Source organism: Schistocerca nitens, chromosome 2 (assembly GCF_023898315.1).
Source record: "Schistocerca nitens isolate TAMUIC-IGC-003100 chromosome 2, iqSchNite1.1, whole genome shotgun sequence".
NCBI classification, from domain to species: Eukaryota; Metazoa; Arthropoda; class Insecta; order Orthoptera; family Acrididae; genus Schistocerca; species Schistocerca nitens.
This window is the reverse complement of record NC_064615.1, coordinates 459,208,066-459,225,111: the sequence shown is the minus strand read 5'-3', so window position 1 is coordinate 459,225,111 and position 17,046 is coordinate 459,208,066. Positions and strand designations below refer to the sequence as shown.

Here is a 17,046-nt window from a genome sequence, read left to right as displayed (position 1 = left end):
TACAAGTCATTCTATTTTCTACAAAGGTCTCTTTAATTTTCCTGTAGGCAGTATCTATCTTAGCCCTAGTGAGATAAGCCTCTACATCCTTACATTTGTCCTCTAGGCATCCCTGCTTAGCCATTTTGCACTTCCTGTCGATCTCATTTTTGAGACGTTTGTAATGCTTTTTGCCTGCTCCATTTACTGCATTTTTATATTTTCTCCTTTCATCAATTAAATTCAATATTTCTTCTGTCACCCAAGGATTTCTACTAGCCCTCATCTTTTTACCTTCTTGATCCTCTGCTGTCTTCACTACTTCATCCCTCAAAGCTACCCGTTCTTCTTCTACTGTATTTCTTTCCCCCATTCTTGTCAATTGTTCCCTTATGCTCTCCCTGAAACTCTCTACAACGTCTGGTTTAGTCAGTTTATCCAGATCCCATCTCCTTAAATTCCCACCTTTTTGCAGTTTCTTCAGTTTTAATCTACAGTTCATAACCAATAGATTGTGGTCAGAGTCCACATCTGCCCCTGGAAATGTCTTACAATTTAAAACCTGGTTCCTAAATCTCTGTCTTACCATTATATAATCTACCTGAGACCTGTCAGTATCTCCAGGCTTCTTCCATGTATACAACCTTCTTTTATGATTCTTGAACCAAGTGTTAGCTATGATTAAGATGTGCTCTATGCAAAATTCCATGAGGCGGCTTCCTCTTTCATTTCTTACCCCCAATCCATATTCACCTACTATGTTTCCTTCTCTCCCTTTTCCTTCTACCGAATTCCAGTCACCCATGACTATTAAATTTTCTTCTTCCTTCACTATCTGAATAATTTCTTTTATTTCATCATACATTTCTTCAATTTGTTCGTCATCTGCAGAGCTAGTTGGCATATATACTTGTAATACTGTCGTAGGCATGGGCTTCATGCCTATCTTGGCCACAACAATGTGTTCGCTGTGCTGTTTGTAGTAGCTTACCTGCATTCCTATTGTTTTATTCATTATTAAACCTACTCCTGCATTACCCCTATTTGATTTTGTATTTATAACCCTGTATTCACCTGACCAAAAGTCTTGTTCCTCCTGCCACCGAACTTCACTATTCCCACTATGTCTAACTTTAACCTATCCATTTCCCTTTTTAAATTTTTAACCTACCTGCCTGATTAAGGGATCTGACATTCCACGCTCCGATCCGTAGAACGCCAGTTTTCTTTCTCCTGATAACGATGTCCTCCTGAGTAGTCCCCACCTGGAGATCTGAATGGGGGACTATTTTACCTCCGGAATATTTTACCCAAGAGGACACCATCATCATTTATCCATACAGTAAAGCTGCATGCTCGGGAAAAATTCCGGCCATAGTTTCCCCTTGCTTTCAGCCGTTCGCAGTGCCAGCACAGCACCCCCCCCCCCCCCCCCCCCACCTCCCCCCCCCACCTCCCCCCCATGAACCATAGACCTTGCCATTGGTGGTGAGGCTTGCATGCCTCAGTGATACAGATAGCTGTAACTTAGGTGCAAGCACATCAAAGAGGTATCTGTTGAGAGGCCAGACAAACGTATGGTTCCTGAAGAGGGGCAGCAGCCTTTTCAGTAGTTGCAGGGGCAACAGTCTGGATGATTGACTGATCTGGCCTTGTAACACTAACCAAATCATCCAGCAGAATCAACTAACTCAGCTTATTCCTCTAATAATCTCTATATGTCCTCCTTTCCCTCTAGGTATTATACTTTCCTCCTAAATATGGTTAAACTTACAGACTTTTATGGCCCTGCACATTTAGTGTGAAATTCCTATCTAATTTATCTTCATTCACTACTTCTTAGCTGGCTATTAGAGTGCCTCATGGTAGCTTCACCTCTTCAGAACTAAAGTTATCACAGCCAACAGATGCAACTCTCCTTCTATCAATTTCCTTTATTCAGGACAAACTACTCATGTAAAACATTGTGCTTTGTCTAATTCTTCATTTTCACACAAAGGTTCAGCTATACACAAAGAGTTAACCTGAAAATCAGCTCCTACATCAACCCAGATTAATTTTCAATTTCATTTCAGTATGATATCCTGCAAGTTGACTTTAAGATACTTCTATGGAGTTTAGGTGGCTGCCTATGGCCCAGAGGTGATCCTTGCAACAGTAATGGTTTTGTAACACAACTGAGAAATATAAACTGAGTAGGACTTCCTAGCCACTGTCAACCACATGGATGGCTATCCAAGGAGTAGAAAGCATTTGGAAGTCAATGAGACAAAATAAAACTCCAAGCACCTGCACACATGGTTTTCTCATGAATAGAATCCCTCCAAACAAAGGTGAGGTAAGTGATGTAATAAAAATGGACTTAGGAAATTTGGACATTAATTTAAAATCCAGTATAAAAATAAATTGTAGTACCAAGTATCTCCCCATATACCACCAGAATATCCTGTTAATCACAAACAAGGTTTTAGACATTGAAATTTTGATAAACACTCATTTTCATTTTGTCAGTGTTCTATGTTTCTCAGAACACTGGTTAGAGGCAGATCAGACTACATAATTTTCAATATCAAGCCACACACTTGCAAACTACTTCCATACAAGAAATCACAAAAATGGAGATTCTGCTGTTTTAATTAGAAGTTGGTTGAAATTCAAAACTATTGACAGTTTTTCAGTACCTCAATGCAGAAAGAGAATTTGAAGCAACAGTTGTAGAAATCAATGTTGCAAATACAGTTGTTATGTGTACCTATCACTTTCCAAATGGGAACTTCGAGGCATTTATCAATAAACTTGCAACATTACTAAATAAGATATATGTAAGCAAGAAATCAATAGTGGGCAAATTTCAACATTGACTTTCTTGCAACAATCAGGAGAAAAGAACTGTTGTTCAACTTAATAGATACTTTTGATGTAAAACAAATAATTACAACCAACAAGAATTACAAAAACTTCTGCCTCTATTATGCACCAAATATTTGTTAACATCTCCTTTCACGACTTGTGAAAGTACAAATGTAAGTGATCATGAAGCCCAAGTGATAACACTTGCAGGCTGATTACTCCCCATCAAAACCATAAAAGAACTGTATCTGCAACAAGATTCAACATACAGAGTGTAGAAACATTCAGTCACTAATTATCAAGAGAAAGATGGGAAGAAGCTTCTTGGTGCATAACACTGACAAAAAGTTTGAAAAGTTCTCTGAAATTTTCAATTATTATTTTGCAGCAGCATTTCTGCTCAAAACGTGGGTGGTAAGGAATAAAGATCTGAAAGCAAAGCTGTGGACAACAAGAGGGATAAAAGTCTCAAGCAAAACAAAAAGAAAACTGCTCAGTTACTGAAAAAACCACAACATATCCCGTCTCCTTAACAGCTATATTACAGAATATACTCAGGTGCATAGAAAAGTCATACACAAGGCAAAAATAATAGCCAATGATAAGTTTATATCAGAGTCAGAAAACAAAATCAAAGCAATCTGGAAAGTAATAAACCAGGAGGGAAATAGTCAAAAGGAAAATATCACCCTGAACTGTGACAATAAAAGACTTACTGACCCCCAGAAGATTGCAAATCTCTTCAAACATTACTATGAAGACAATACAAAAAGATCTGATGGTTAATAGTAAGAGAGACAGCCCAATCAACCAACAGAACACAGTAAATCGAAGCAAAGCTTTTGAGATTTTGGACCACAGAATTCAGCTGGAAAAACACGAAAAGCAAGACATTAGAGGCACCACATTAAAATGGTTCTCCTCATACTTGACAAGTCAGAAACAGAAAGTAGTAAGGACACATGAACTACATGATAGCACTAGAACATATTTTCCTTATGCAAGAATAATCAAAAGTGGAGTCCCTCAAGGATACATTCATGGGCCTCCCCTTTGCCTTCTATACATAAATGACCTAGATATAAGCACAGAATCACAAATAAATACCTTGTTTGCAGATGACACTAGCATTCTTCTTACAGGAAAAAGACAAATACAGCTACAAGAAAACATAAATATAGCTACAGAACAGCTAAATGACTGGTTTGGAGGAAATAAACTAATAATAAACACATCCAAAACAACTGTTCTTAATTTCTGTTTAAAAGGAGAAACCTGCAACACCTCAGAGACAATAAATGCCAATGGTATTATAACATCACTGGTAAAAATTTTTAGGCATATAGCTTCAACATGATTTTAAATGGCAGGTACGTGTAACAAAAAACAAATATGACATTGAAAACAGTATTCTACAGTATGAAATTATATTCTGGGGTAGTGCATCTCCTAGCTCAGTCATCTTCTTGACCCAAAAAAAGAACTATAAGAGCAATATACCATGCACATTGACTGACTTCTGCAGGCCCTTCTTTCAGAAGTCTTCTATCCTCCCTAACCTATGTCTTTTTATTCTAGAAACTTATAAATATGTGAGGAAGAATTGTATCAAGATAGATAAAAACTTTAATGTACATGAACAAAATACCAGGCAAAAAGATAAACTCCATGTCCTGTCAGTAAGGACAACAGCCTTTAAAGCCTCCACTACAAATAGCACATACAAATGTATAATGGTCTGCCACATAAAACAAAAGTCATTTCCTCATTTTCACTAAGGGCATTCTTATTAGACCACTCTGTCTATTCAATGGCAGGATTCTTAAACCATGTGAGTAGAATAGGCTAAAAAGCAGGAATATGCTAAATCAACTACTGGTGCTAAAGCAAAATCAAATAGAACGAATTTATCGTACGATTAAAATAAATTTTGTTGTTATATGTAATTTGTGTGTGTGTGTGTGTGTGTGTGTGTGTGTGTGAGAGAGAGAGAGAGAGAGAGAGAGATAGAGATAGAGATAGAGAGAGAGAGAGAGTGCACACTTATGTGCAAATAATATCCCACGATCTGTAGAGATTTACTGGATGAATAAATAAACAAAATAAATAAACCATTAGGAGAAACTCTACATTAACCCGGAAGTTAGAATGTGACCTCTGCCTACTCCACATACTCTCCAATCTACTTCTAAATCTACATCTAAATCATACTGCACAAGCCACCTAATGGTGTGTGGTGGAGGGTACTTTCGGTACCACTATCTGATCCCTACAACCCTGTTCCACTCATGAATAGTGTGTGGGAAAGATGATTGTTGGTAAGCCTCTGTATTGGCTCTGATTTCTTTAATTTTCTCCTTCTGGTCAATATATGAGATGTATGTGTGGGGGAAGTAATATGTTGTCTGACTCCTCCTAAAAAGTGCTGTCCCATAATTTCAATAGCAAATCTCTCTGTGAAGCACAACGCCTCTCTTATAACATTTACCAGTGGAGTTTGTTTAGCATCTCCATAATGTTCTCTTGCCAGTTAAATGATACTGTGGCAAAACAAGCCGCTCTTCACTGGATCTTCTTTATATCTCCTATCACTCCTACATGATAGGGAGCCCAGATAGATGAACTATACTCAAGAATCAGGCGAACAAGCACCTTATAAGCTGCTTCTTTTGTGGATGAGTTACATTTCCTTAAGATTCTTCTGATGAATCTGAGTCTGGTATCTGCTTTTCCACACTATCTGTTTTATGTGGTCATTCCAGTTAAGGTCACTCTGGATAGTTACACCTAGATATTTTATGGCAGATGCTGTCTCCAGCTATTTGTCATCAATAGTGTAGCTGTACAGTAGCAGATTTCTTTTCCTATGTAAGTGCAATATGTTACATTTATTTATGTTCAGGGCCAGCTGTAGAGCCTGCACCATTCATCAATTCTCTGCAGGTTGTTCTGCAAATTCTTACTATCTTCTTGCATTGCTACCTTGATATAGACAACTGCATCATGTGCAAATAGTCTTAAAGAGCATCCGACACTTTCTACTAGATAATTTATGTATATAGTAAACAGCAACAGTCCTATCACACTCTCCTGAACTCTAGATATTACCTTCACATCTGTCAATTTTCCTCAATTAAGAGTGACGTGTTGAGTTCTATCTGCAAGAAAGTCTTGAATCCTATTGCAAGTCTGCTTTGATATTCCATAAGCTTGTATTTCTTTTCATTAAATGGCAATGTGGAATGGTGTCAGATGCCTTACTGAAATGAAGGAACATGGCATTAACCTGAGTGCCATTGTCAACTGTGCTGAGGATCTCATGGAGGAGCAGAATGAGCTGAATTTTGCAGGATCTCTGTTTGCAAAATACATATTGAATTTTATAGAGGAGATCTACGTTTTCAAAAAACATCATAATTCTTGAGCATAAAATATGTTCCAAAATTCTACAACAGATTGAAATCAATGAAATAGGTCTATAATTGTGTGAATCTGTCTTATGGCCTTTCTTAAAAACAGGAACGACATACACTTTTTTCCCATTGTTAGGTACCTTTCATTGCTCAAGTGATCTATGATAAATTACTGCTAGAAGGGGAGCAAGTTCTTTCACATAATCTTTATAGAGTCTTATAGGTATCTCATCTGGTCCTGATGTCTTTCCACTAATGCTTCATTTCAATTCCATTCCATGATTGGTTATCCCTATATCTGCCATTTTCACATTTGTATGATGATTGAAAGGAGGGACAGTGTTATGATCTTCCATGGTGAAACAACTTCAGAAGGCCGAATTCAACATTTTGGCCTTTTCTCTGTTATGTTTCGTTTCAGTGCCAGTGTGGTCACTGAGAGAATGAACAGATGATTTTGATCCACTCACTGATTTTTTACATACGACCAAAATCTCTTAGGGTTTTCACTCAACATTTTAATTTCAAAATCATTGAATGTTTCTCTCATTGCTCTCCTTACACTCATCTTCAATTCATTCAGCTTTTGTTTGTCAGCTAGGTTTTCACTTCTCTTGAATCTGAGATGAAGTGCTCTTTGTTTACGTAGTGCTTTTCTAACATGGCTGTTAAACCATGGTCACTCTTTTCCATCCCTTAAAACCTTACTTGGAACATTCTTGTCTAGGGCATATTGAATGATAGCTTTGAATTTTTTCCATTTATTCTCCAAATCTTCGTCCTCATCACCAAATATTTAATGCTGACTGCTGAGATTTCTGAAATTTGTATCCTGTCACTCTTGCTGAGCAAATATATCTTCCTACCTTTCTTATAATTCCTTGTAGGACCCATCGTCATAGATGCTGTCACAGCCTTACAATCACTGATACCTTCCTCTATGTTAACTGATTTGATATGTTCAGGTCTGTTTATTGCTAGGAGGTCTAAGACGTTACCCTCATGAGTTGGTTTTCTAACTACCTGCTCAAGGTAATTTTCGAACAAGACATCCAGAACGATGCACATGAATCCCTGTCACTGGCACCAGTTTTGATGGCATAACACTCCCAATCTATACCTGGCAAGTTGAAGTCATCCCCTATTAAAACGGCATGATCAGGAGAATTACTAATGATAGTCTTCAGATTCTGTCTGGAGCACTCTACGACTACAGATCCTGACCAAGGTGGTCTATAAAAGCATCCAATCACTATTATTGACCATTCTTTGATACTCAATTTCACTCAGCTTAATTCACATTTGGAATGCATGATAACCTCGCTAGATTTTATCAGATTTTTTACTGCAATAAACACACCACCACCATTGGTGCCTAACCTTCTAACATTTCAATCTGAGCTTAGGATTTCATCATCATTGATGTCTGATTTCAACCAGCTTTATGTTCCCAATACTATCTGTGCATTATAACCTTCAGTAAGCAATAGTAATTCTGGGACCTTTCCTTGGATGCTCCTGGTGATTACTAACATCATATTAATGTTTTCTATCTCTGATCCGTGAGGACCAAGATTCTCTGAGGTCACTGTGGCTGATTTAACAGGCAAATCGTCTTTGATCCCTAGGCAAGGGAAGGGTTCTATAACCTAAAAAGCTCCATCTGCATGCCACATGTACTCCACTACCCTAGTATTCACTTCCTACATGTAGTGCTCACCTGACCTATTAAGGGAAACCCTACAGTTCTACACCCGATAGCAGAGGTTGAGAAATTTGCATCCGATACCATTGCAGAGTTGTCTGAGCCCTTGGGTTAGACCTTCCACTCTGCTCCAAACCACACGGCTGTGATTAACCCTGATACAATGCTACAAATAGACAGCTTAGCCTGCACACTGCTTGTGTTGCTAGTTGCCTAGAACCCAAGCATCAGGCATCATTAGTGCTGACACGTGCCACTACATCCAGCTGTTTGCACCCAGTGCACTCGATAGCTGCCGGCAGGGCCTCCTCCACATCATGGATGAGACCTCCTGGCAAACATACCGAATGCACACTGGAATTCTTTCCTGCCTTGCCTGCTATCTCCCTGAGGGGCTCCATCACCTACCTAACACTGGAGCTTACAATGACAAGCATACTAACCCTCTGTACTTGTCTAGACTGGGCAGGAAAATCTACCACTAGCACAACAGGTGAGGCATCTCATGCTGGCTCAGAGTTATCATCAACACTGGGTAAACCTCGTACCTGTTGTTGAAAAGCAGGGAGCCAGCCATATAGCCTGCTCCCTCTTTTGCCCTCCCCCAACTGACACGTGAAGCAACCACTGTCTGCCATCCACTCTGGAGTGAGGATGGACCGGCCAGATTTTGCATATCAGAAGTCACAGCAACATCTGGGTCACCAGGGGATTCCAATGGTACCAAAGGTACTGCAGGTCTCATAACTGGCACCCCGATGTCACTCTCAACTTTGAGAATTAGCTAGAAGCTTGTTGATGGTAGCCAACACAGCTTCCAGCTGTTTACAGACAGCAGCCGACTGTCCTGTGACCGCTGACAACAAGCACAGTCCCTAGCCATATCTTACTATGTATAAAATAGATATAAGGTCTCAAATGGTGCTACTGGGTTTGAAATGTATACAAAGTTTATCAAAGGAGAACAAAGTAACACTAAAAATTGCTGTACAGATTTCTCACTGTACTCTCAGACTGCAACAGAAATAAATTTCTCTACTGAAGTTGATGTATTTACAGATATTTATTATTAGAAACCTTGTTTACCTAAAAATTACTGCATTCAAACTAGAATGCACAGATCTAATCAATATGCTGTCTACTAGCTCAAAATTAAAACTTAGTCGGGTGATGGAGTTTCTGGCAATGGGAGAATTTACACTAGGAAGCCACCCTACACAAGGATATTCACAAGACATACACAAAAACAAATAGTACAATCAATTTTCTAACCACTAGTCTACACAGTGAAATACGCATGTATAGTTCACTTCTTTGCAAAAGCATCTGAAAAAAGGAAAGACTAAATTAATTTACTGTTTATTAGACAGCTGCTGTTACTGCTAGTGGCACTGCGGCATGTCCTCTCAGCTCGGTGGCTGCTGCTACAATGTGGCAGATTCAATTGTACTGTGTCAAGTATACCCTTACTCGCCACAAATACCTGGGAATCAGCCTCTAATAAGAAGTCGCACAATTTTCCTTTCATGTGACTAGTCAGAAAAAAGTCTGTGCTAACTCTTACTGGGAGTATTGCAGAGTGGACATACCACACCCTACTCCATTAAATTACAAGTTACGAGGTCAACCCTATGAACACATTCCTGTTTCTGTGACTCTTGTGCATACAATTCCATTTGGAATGTCCAAAACACTTACATGCATGACACTGTTGCTCCCTTCAATTACGTTTCATATGGCCTGCATGACCACATCTAAAACATTTGATATCTCTATTAAATCTTATAATTAATTTCAGCAAAAATTTGAGTCTGTTAAATATTACTTTCTTTTCCCATGGTTTGGTGACCACAACAATTTTGGCTAGTGCTACCACTGTTTCTATTGCTTCATTCAGAGTCTTTGGAAATTCTGTATAAACACTACACTACATTTCTGGCTGTAAACCCAATAAAAATGCATCAAGTACTTTCGGCTCAGATACCTGCAATATGGCCTTCTTCACATTATCTTCATCACTGACCTCATATGTATTGACATTAATTTTGTGAATGCTGTCTACAAGACATTTTACCAATTCTCCATGTTTCCAGAGAATCCCAATATGCCACTCGTGGTGGTATCACAAAGTATTTTTCCTCATATAGAGGATGTTTCACAATTCATGTTACACACTTCTGGAGGTTGTAAAGGGAACTTACTAGATCAAGTTTTATGTAGGAGCCCATGTCCAGAAACATCATCGAATAACACTACATAAAATAAAAGTCATAAGCACTGGCACATGTAAATGTATGTATATTCAGGATGATTCTGTGATAATGTTACAACCTTTCCAGAGTGATGGAGAAGGATAAATGTATGAATCTGAGGTAAGGGTCCCTGTATCAAAAATGAATGAGTCAAAAGTTATATGTGAAAAAAGTTCTGATACTTCAATAGTGGAATGCATATATTGCTACTGTTGTTGCTAAGATTGTTGGGTAGGCAACTTTCAGATGTAATAGTATGGACTAAAACAAGAAAAAAAAATGTCAGGTAAACATGGTGTCTAAAATGCATACCTGAGGAGCTATGAGCACTTGTTCATTTTCACTACTGTGAAAAACATCTTCTCCACTGAACAAGTGCTAATAGCTCTTAAGGTATGCATTTTCGAGCCCATGTTTACTGGATGACTTTTTTTTTGTTTTGGTCCATACTATCACCTCTGAAAGTCACCTACGCTACAATCTTAGCAACGACAGTATAAGTACATGTAATTCACTGTCAGGGGTACAGTATCAGAAGAGTTTTTGCTTGTAACTTTCAACTCATTCATTTTTGGTACAGGGATCCTTACCTCAAATTGGTACTTTTATCATTCTCCATCACTCTAGAAATTTTGTAGAATCATCTTGCATATACATACATTTACAGGTGCCAGCATGTATAGCTTTGAGACTCTCAGATTGTGTAACACCATGTGTATCTCTTCTAAACTTCCCCTGAAGATATCAAATGACTGTGCTTCTCTTAATTTCTCATGATGCATCACACGTGCGCTAGTGCCTCCTGTTAACTTTAATTTAGCTACACTCAGTAACTGCTTATTATTACAATTTTCCAATGTTGCAGCCACATCCAAAGTGTCAAAAAACACACAGGGATCTTCCCACAATTTCCTGGAAAATGGAAGTGGTTATCAGCATCCAGAAGTCTTTCAAACCAGTGTGGCCTCCTGAGGGCTGGTCCCAGGGTGTTGACACAATGAATAGTGTCAAAAGTGACTTGTTGCTGCTGAGGGGTGCTGACAAGGCAGGCTGACAACTGGCAGTGGTCAATGCTCCTTTCCTGGTTGTCCATCCCCGGCTCCAAGCATGTCTACAGTTCATTCCACTACATAGCTCTCTGTGTTGCTGTATCATGTGCAAACTTCTTCATCTCTGAATAATTACTGCAATCAACATCCATTTAAACCTGCTTGCTGTAACCCTCCCTCTACAATTTATACTCTCCACACTTCCCTCTATCAACAAATGGACCGAGCAAGGTGGTGCAGTGGTTAGCACACTGGACTCACATTCAGGAGGACGATGGTTCAATCCCGCGTCCGGCCATCCTGATTTAGGTTTTCTGTGATTTCCCTAAACTGCTCCAGGCAAATGCCATGATGGTTCCTTTGAAAGGGCACAGCTGACTTTCTTCCCCATCCTTCCGTAATCTGATGAGACCAATGACCTTGCAGTTTGGTCTCTTCCCCCAAACAAACCAACAAACGGATGATTCCTTCACATCTCAGGATGTGTTTTGTCAACTGATTCCTTCCATTAGTCCACTGCCACCATAATTTTTTTTCTCCCTGATGTGATTCAGTATCTACTATGTACCCATGTAATTTTCAGCATTCTCCTACTGCACCACATTTGAATACCTCCTATTCTCTTCTAGTCTGAACTGCTTATCATCCACGTTTCACTTCTGTACAAGGCTATGCTCCAGATTAATATCTTGAGAAAATACTTCCTAATTTTTAAATTAATGTTATATATTAACAAAATTTCTCTTTTCAGAAGTTCTTTTCTTGATTTTGCCAGTCTGCAAGTTATATCTTTTCTACTTTGACTTTTATCAGTTATTTTGTTGCCCAAGTAGCCGAACTCCTCCACAGATTTTAGCATCTCATTTACAAATCTAATTCCTTCAGAATCACCTGATTTCAGTTGACTACATCCTATTGCTCTTTTTTACTTTATTGGTGTTCATCTTATTACCTCTCATCAAGTCACTATTCATTTTGTTCAGCTGCTCTACATAGTCCTTCACCATCTCTGACAGAATTGTATTGTCACCAGGACACTTCAAAGTTTTTATTTTTCTCCCGACATTTAATTCCCTTTCCAAATTTGCCCTTGGTTTCCTTCACTGCTTGGTCATACACCAGACTGCATTAAAAGTCTGACAGATAGCCAACCAGAATTTAAAAACAAATTAAAAGAATTTCTGAATGGGAACTCCTTATACTCAATAGGATAGATATGAAGTAGTAATTGCAAAAAAAGAAAAAAAGTAAGAATTTAATTATATTGTGTAAAGAAGCCTTATGTTAAACTGAAATGTTCCATATCATTATGAAATGTCATATCCATGATCTATGGGACAAGTATTACTGTAATGTATAAAAGTAATGCCCTGTCTCATTCCCATCTTAACCCCTGCTTGCCTTTTGTGTCCTTCAACTGTTATAATTGCAGCCTGGTTTCTGTACAAGCTGCGAATAATGTTTTACTTCCAGTAATTGGCATTCTATAGCACAATAGTCCATGGATGCATTGCCTGATAAACATTGACATGCCACAAACAATATTAGACATTCTTTTTAGAATAACATTTAACAAGATGAAATGCTCTCTCAGAGTGTAGGCATAAAAATCATGCAAAACTAACTCGTGAAAATGGTTAACAAGGCATATTTCATTAAAAAACCAGAGCTAATGTAGTTATGATTAAGTACTCTACCTGTAGATAAAGTCATTTTCTTTTGAATATGACTGAACTGATGTTCTTCCTTCAATCGTGGAAGTCATAAATGCATTTAAATTTGATGAAGATTCTGTTTCCAGTTTGTGGAAATTTGGAAGGGCCATCCTTGAAAGAAAATGTAAAAAATATTCATTACAATTTTTAGTCTCATTCATTTGTTGAAAATTACTCATGTTGCAAAACAGGATTCACACTTAGCAGACACTAGACTAAGATCCACCTAAATAGAATATTACATCAGTTTGCTTCTGTGTTTATTTTACATAATTCATCTTTAAAATACACTTGTAAAGCAAAAAAATTCTTCATAATTGTATACTCACAGATAGATCCTATAACCAAAAAATCCAAAGACACAAGCTACGAAAAAGGGTAGCAGAATCCATGTAAATACATATGCCAATAATGTAAGAATACCCAGAAGCAACACAATGTTTCCAGTAATACTGATGAGAGACTCTGGCACCCATGTGTCAACTGCAATAAAATAAAACAGTATTATTTTACAATTTCAAATGTAAGCTACTGGATATGTATGGTGTCTGATACTTTTTGCTGCCTCAGAATCCCTACAAGGACCTATGACTGAGTAACTTTGGCATTAATAAAAAGTTTAATTTAAAATGGGATGTTATGTTATGCTATGTTAACTGGGGACCGAGAAACGATGGAGAGGCTCCATCCCTGCCACAGTTGCAGTGGTCCGCAACCCCATGACGACTACCGCAGTCCCTCTGCCGCCCCACACTGAACCCAGGGTTATTGTGTGGTTCGGCCCGCAGTGGGCCCCCCAGGGAATGTCTCACACCAGACGGGTGTAACCCCTATGTTTGCGTGGTAGAGTAATGGTGGTGCACGCGTACATGGAGAACTTGTTTGTGCATCAATCGAAGACATAGTGTAGCTGGGGCGGAATAAGGGGAACCAGCCTGCATTCACTGAGGCAGATGGAAAACCACCTAAAAACCATACACAGACTGGCCAGCTCACCGGACCTCGACACTAATCCCCAGGCGGATTCGTGCTGGGGACTGGTGCACCTACCCGCCCAGAAAGCCGTGCGCTAGACCTCACTGCCAACTGGGTGGGTTAAAATGGGATAGTGAGAAAACTAGAATTTGTATTGCAATGGGCAGTAGATGTACTAATATAACCAACATACGTAGTGTACAAATATTAAGTATGATGCACATGCTTTAGAAGTTAAATTAATAATGAACATATAAAGTACACTCCTGGAAATTGAAATAAGAACACCATGAATCCATTGTCCCAGGAAGGGGAAACTTTATTGACACATTCCTGGGGTCAGATACATCACATGATCACACTGACAGAACCACAGGCACATAGACACAGGCAACAGAGCATGCACAATGTAGGCACTAGTACAGTGTATATCCACCTTTCGCAGCAATGCAGGCTGCTATTCTCCCATGGAGACGATCGTAGAGATGCTGGATGTAGTCCTGTGGCCTGTGGAACGGCTTGCCATGCCATTTCCACCTGGCGCCTCAGTTGGACCAGCGTTCGTGCTGGACGTGCAGACCGCGTGAGACGACGCTTCATCCAGTCCCAAACATGCTCAATGGGGGACAGATCCGGAGATCTTGCTAGCCAGGGTAGTTGACTTACACCTTCTAGAGCACGTTGGGTGGCACGGGATACATGCGGACGTGCATTGTCCTGTTGGAACAGCAAGTTCCCTTGCCGGTCTAGGAATGGTAGAACGATGGGTTCGATGACGGTTTGGATGTACCGTGCACTATTCAGTGTCCCCTCGACGATCACCAGTGGTGTACGGCCAGTGTAGGAGATCGCTCCCCACACCATGATGCCGGGTGTTGGCCCTGTGTGCCTCGGTCGTATGCAGTCCTGATTGTGGCGCTCACCTGCACGGCGCCAAACACGCATACGACCATCATTGGCACCAAGGCAGAAGCGACTCTCATCGCTGAAGACGACACGTCTCCATTCGTCCCTCCATTCACGCCTGTCACGACACCACTGGAGGCGGGCTGCACGATGTTGGGGCATGAGCGGAAGACGGCCTAACGGTGTGCGGGACCATAGCCCAGCTTCATGGAGACGGTTGCGAATGGTCCTCGCCGATACCCCAGGAGCAACAGTGTCCCTAATTTGCTGGGAAGTGGCGGTGCGGTCCCCTATGGCACTGCGTAGGATCCTACGGTCTTGGCGTGCATCCGTGCGTCGCTGCGGTCCGGTCCCAGGTCGACGGGCACGTGCACCTTCCGCCGACCACTGGCGACAACATCGATGTACTGTGGAGACCTCACGCCCCACGTGTTGAGCAATTCGGCAGTACGTCCACCCGGCCTCCCGCATGCCCACTATACGCCCTCGCTCAAAGTCCGTCAACTGCACATACGGTTCATGTCCACGCTGTCGCGGCTTGCTACCAGTGTTAAAGACTGCGATGGAGCTCCGTATGCCATGGCAAACTGGCTGACACTGAAGGCGGCGGTGCACAAATGCTGCGCAGCTAGCGCCATTCGACGGCCAACACCGCGGTTCCTGGTGTGTCCGCTGTGCCGTGCATGTGATCATTGCTTGTACAGCCCTCTCGCAGTGTCCGGAGCAAGTATGGTGGGTCTGACACACCGGTGTCAATGTGTTCTTTTTTCCATTTCCAGGAGTGTATTAGTAGACCTGATCTGTGTTTATCTAATTGATACCATTATCATTATGAGTGCTAAATAGAATATGTTGCTGTAAAAACAGTGCTATGCTGTCAGAGCTCTAGTTATGTCGTCTTGACTATAGCCCATTCCATCTAGCTACATCTACTTACAATCTAAGGAGTTAGAATTAATGTCACTTCTGTCCTACAGTTGTTTCTTAAAAATAAACCAGTCTTCATTATTTTTGACTGTATAAGAAGTAAACCTCATTTTCTTGGGGACAGGGGTTGGGGAGAGAAGGGGAGGATCTTCAGCCATCTGGTTTGATGCACCCATCTAGTATCACGAAAGTAATTCCCTGATGACTTAACATGTCTTATCATCCTGTATTGTCTTCTTGTTAATGTTTCCCAATGATTCTGTGAAAAACTTCATCATTTCACATTTTAGCAGTGCATATAATTTTCAGCGCAATGTTTAAAATGCTTCAATTCTCTCTTCTCCAGTTCCCCCAGAGTTCATGTTTCAATTTTATACAATGCTGTGGTCAAAATGTACATTCTAAAAATTTCTTCATCAAATTAAGACCAATGTTCAAAGCTACAATACTTTTTTGGGTAGCAATGTCCTCTTTGTCTATACAAGTTTACTTTTTACATCCTCACTGCTCCATATGCTATATGCTATTTTGCTCCCAAGATGGCAATATTCCTTCACTTTATCTAGTTTGTGGTCCTCAACTTTTATGTTAATTTTATCACTAATATCATTTCTGATACTCCTCATTGTTTTTTTCTTTGTCTGGTTTACTTTCAGTTCATATCCTGTACTCACTGTTATTGATATTATTTCACTCTGAATTTTGATCCCACTCCTGAACCTATCTTTTACTTCCATCATTACCTCTTCAGTGTACTGGCTGAACAGTAAAGGGGAAATGAGGCATACAGTACCTATCTTACACCCTTTTTTAATTTGAGCATTTCATCTTGTTCTTCCATTCTTATTACTCCTTCCTGGTTCTTACACATTTTGTATATTATCTGTCTTTTGCCATAGCTTACACCTAACTTCCTGATAATTTTTAACTTCTTGCACCATTTTAGATTACTGAGCACTTTTTATAGGTCTAAAAATGTTATGAAGATGTCCTGATTTTTCTTAAGACTTGCTTCCATTATTAAATGACATCACAACTTTTTTTTTGGAGCCTTTTCTTCCCTAAAGTCAAACTGATCATTGCCTAAGAGACCCTCAATTTTCCTTTGAATTCTTCTGTATATAATTCATGATAGCACTTGGATGCATGAACTGTTAAGTTGATTGTTGGGTAATTCTCACACTTATCTGGCCTTGCTGTCTTTGGAACTGTGTAAACGATATTTTTCTGAGATTGATGGCATGTTTGCAGTCACAGAAACTACTCACCAACTTG

The 17,046-nt window shown here is 39.8% G+C and overlaps 1 protein-coding gene across 1 annotated transcript in view; it reads right to left on the bottom strand.

Moving 5' to 3' along the window:
- LOC126236346 (ATP-binding cassette sub-family C member 12-like) overlaps positions 1–17,046 on the bottom strand; it is a 535,156-nt gene that overhangs the window by 131,158 nt on the left and 386,952 nt on the right. The window contains exons 22-23 of the mRNA XM_049945576.1: positions 13,293–13,446; positions 12,946–13,074 (exon numbers count right to left, since the gene is read on the bottom strand). Of these exons, the coding sequence (XP_049801533.1) occupies positions 12,946–13,074; positions 13,293–13,446 (283 nt within the window). The remainder of the gene's footprint in view (positions 1–12,945; positions 13,075–13,292; positions 13,447–17,046) is intronic.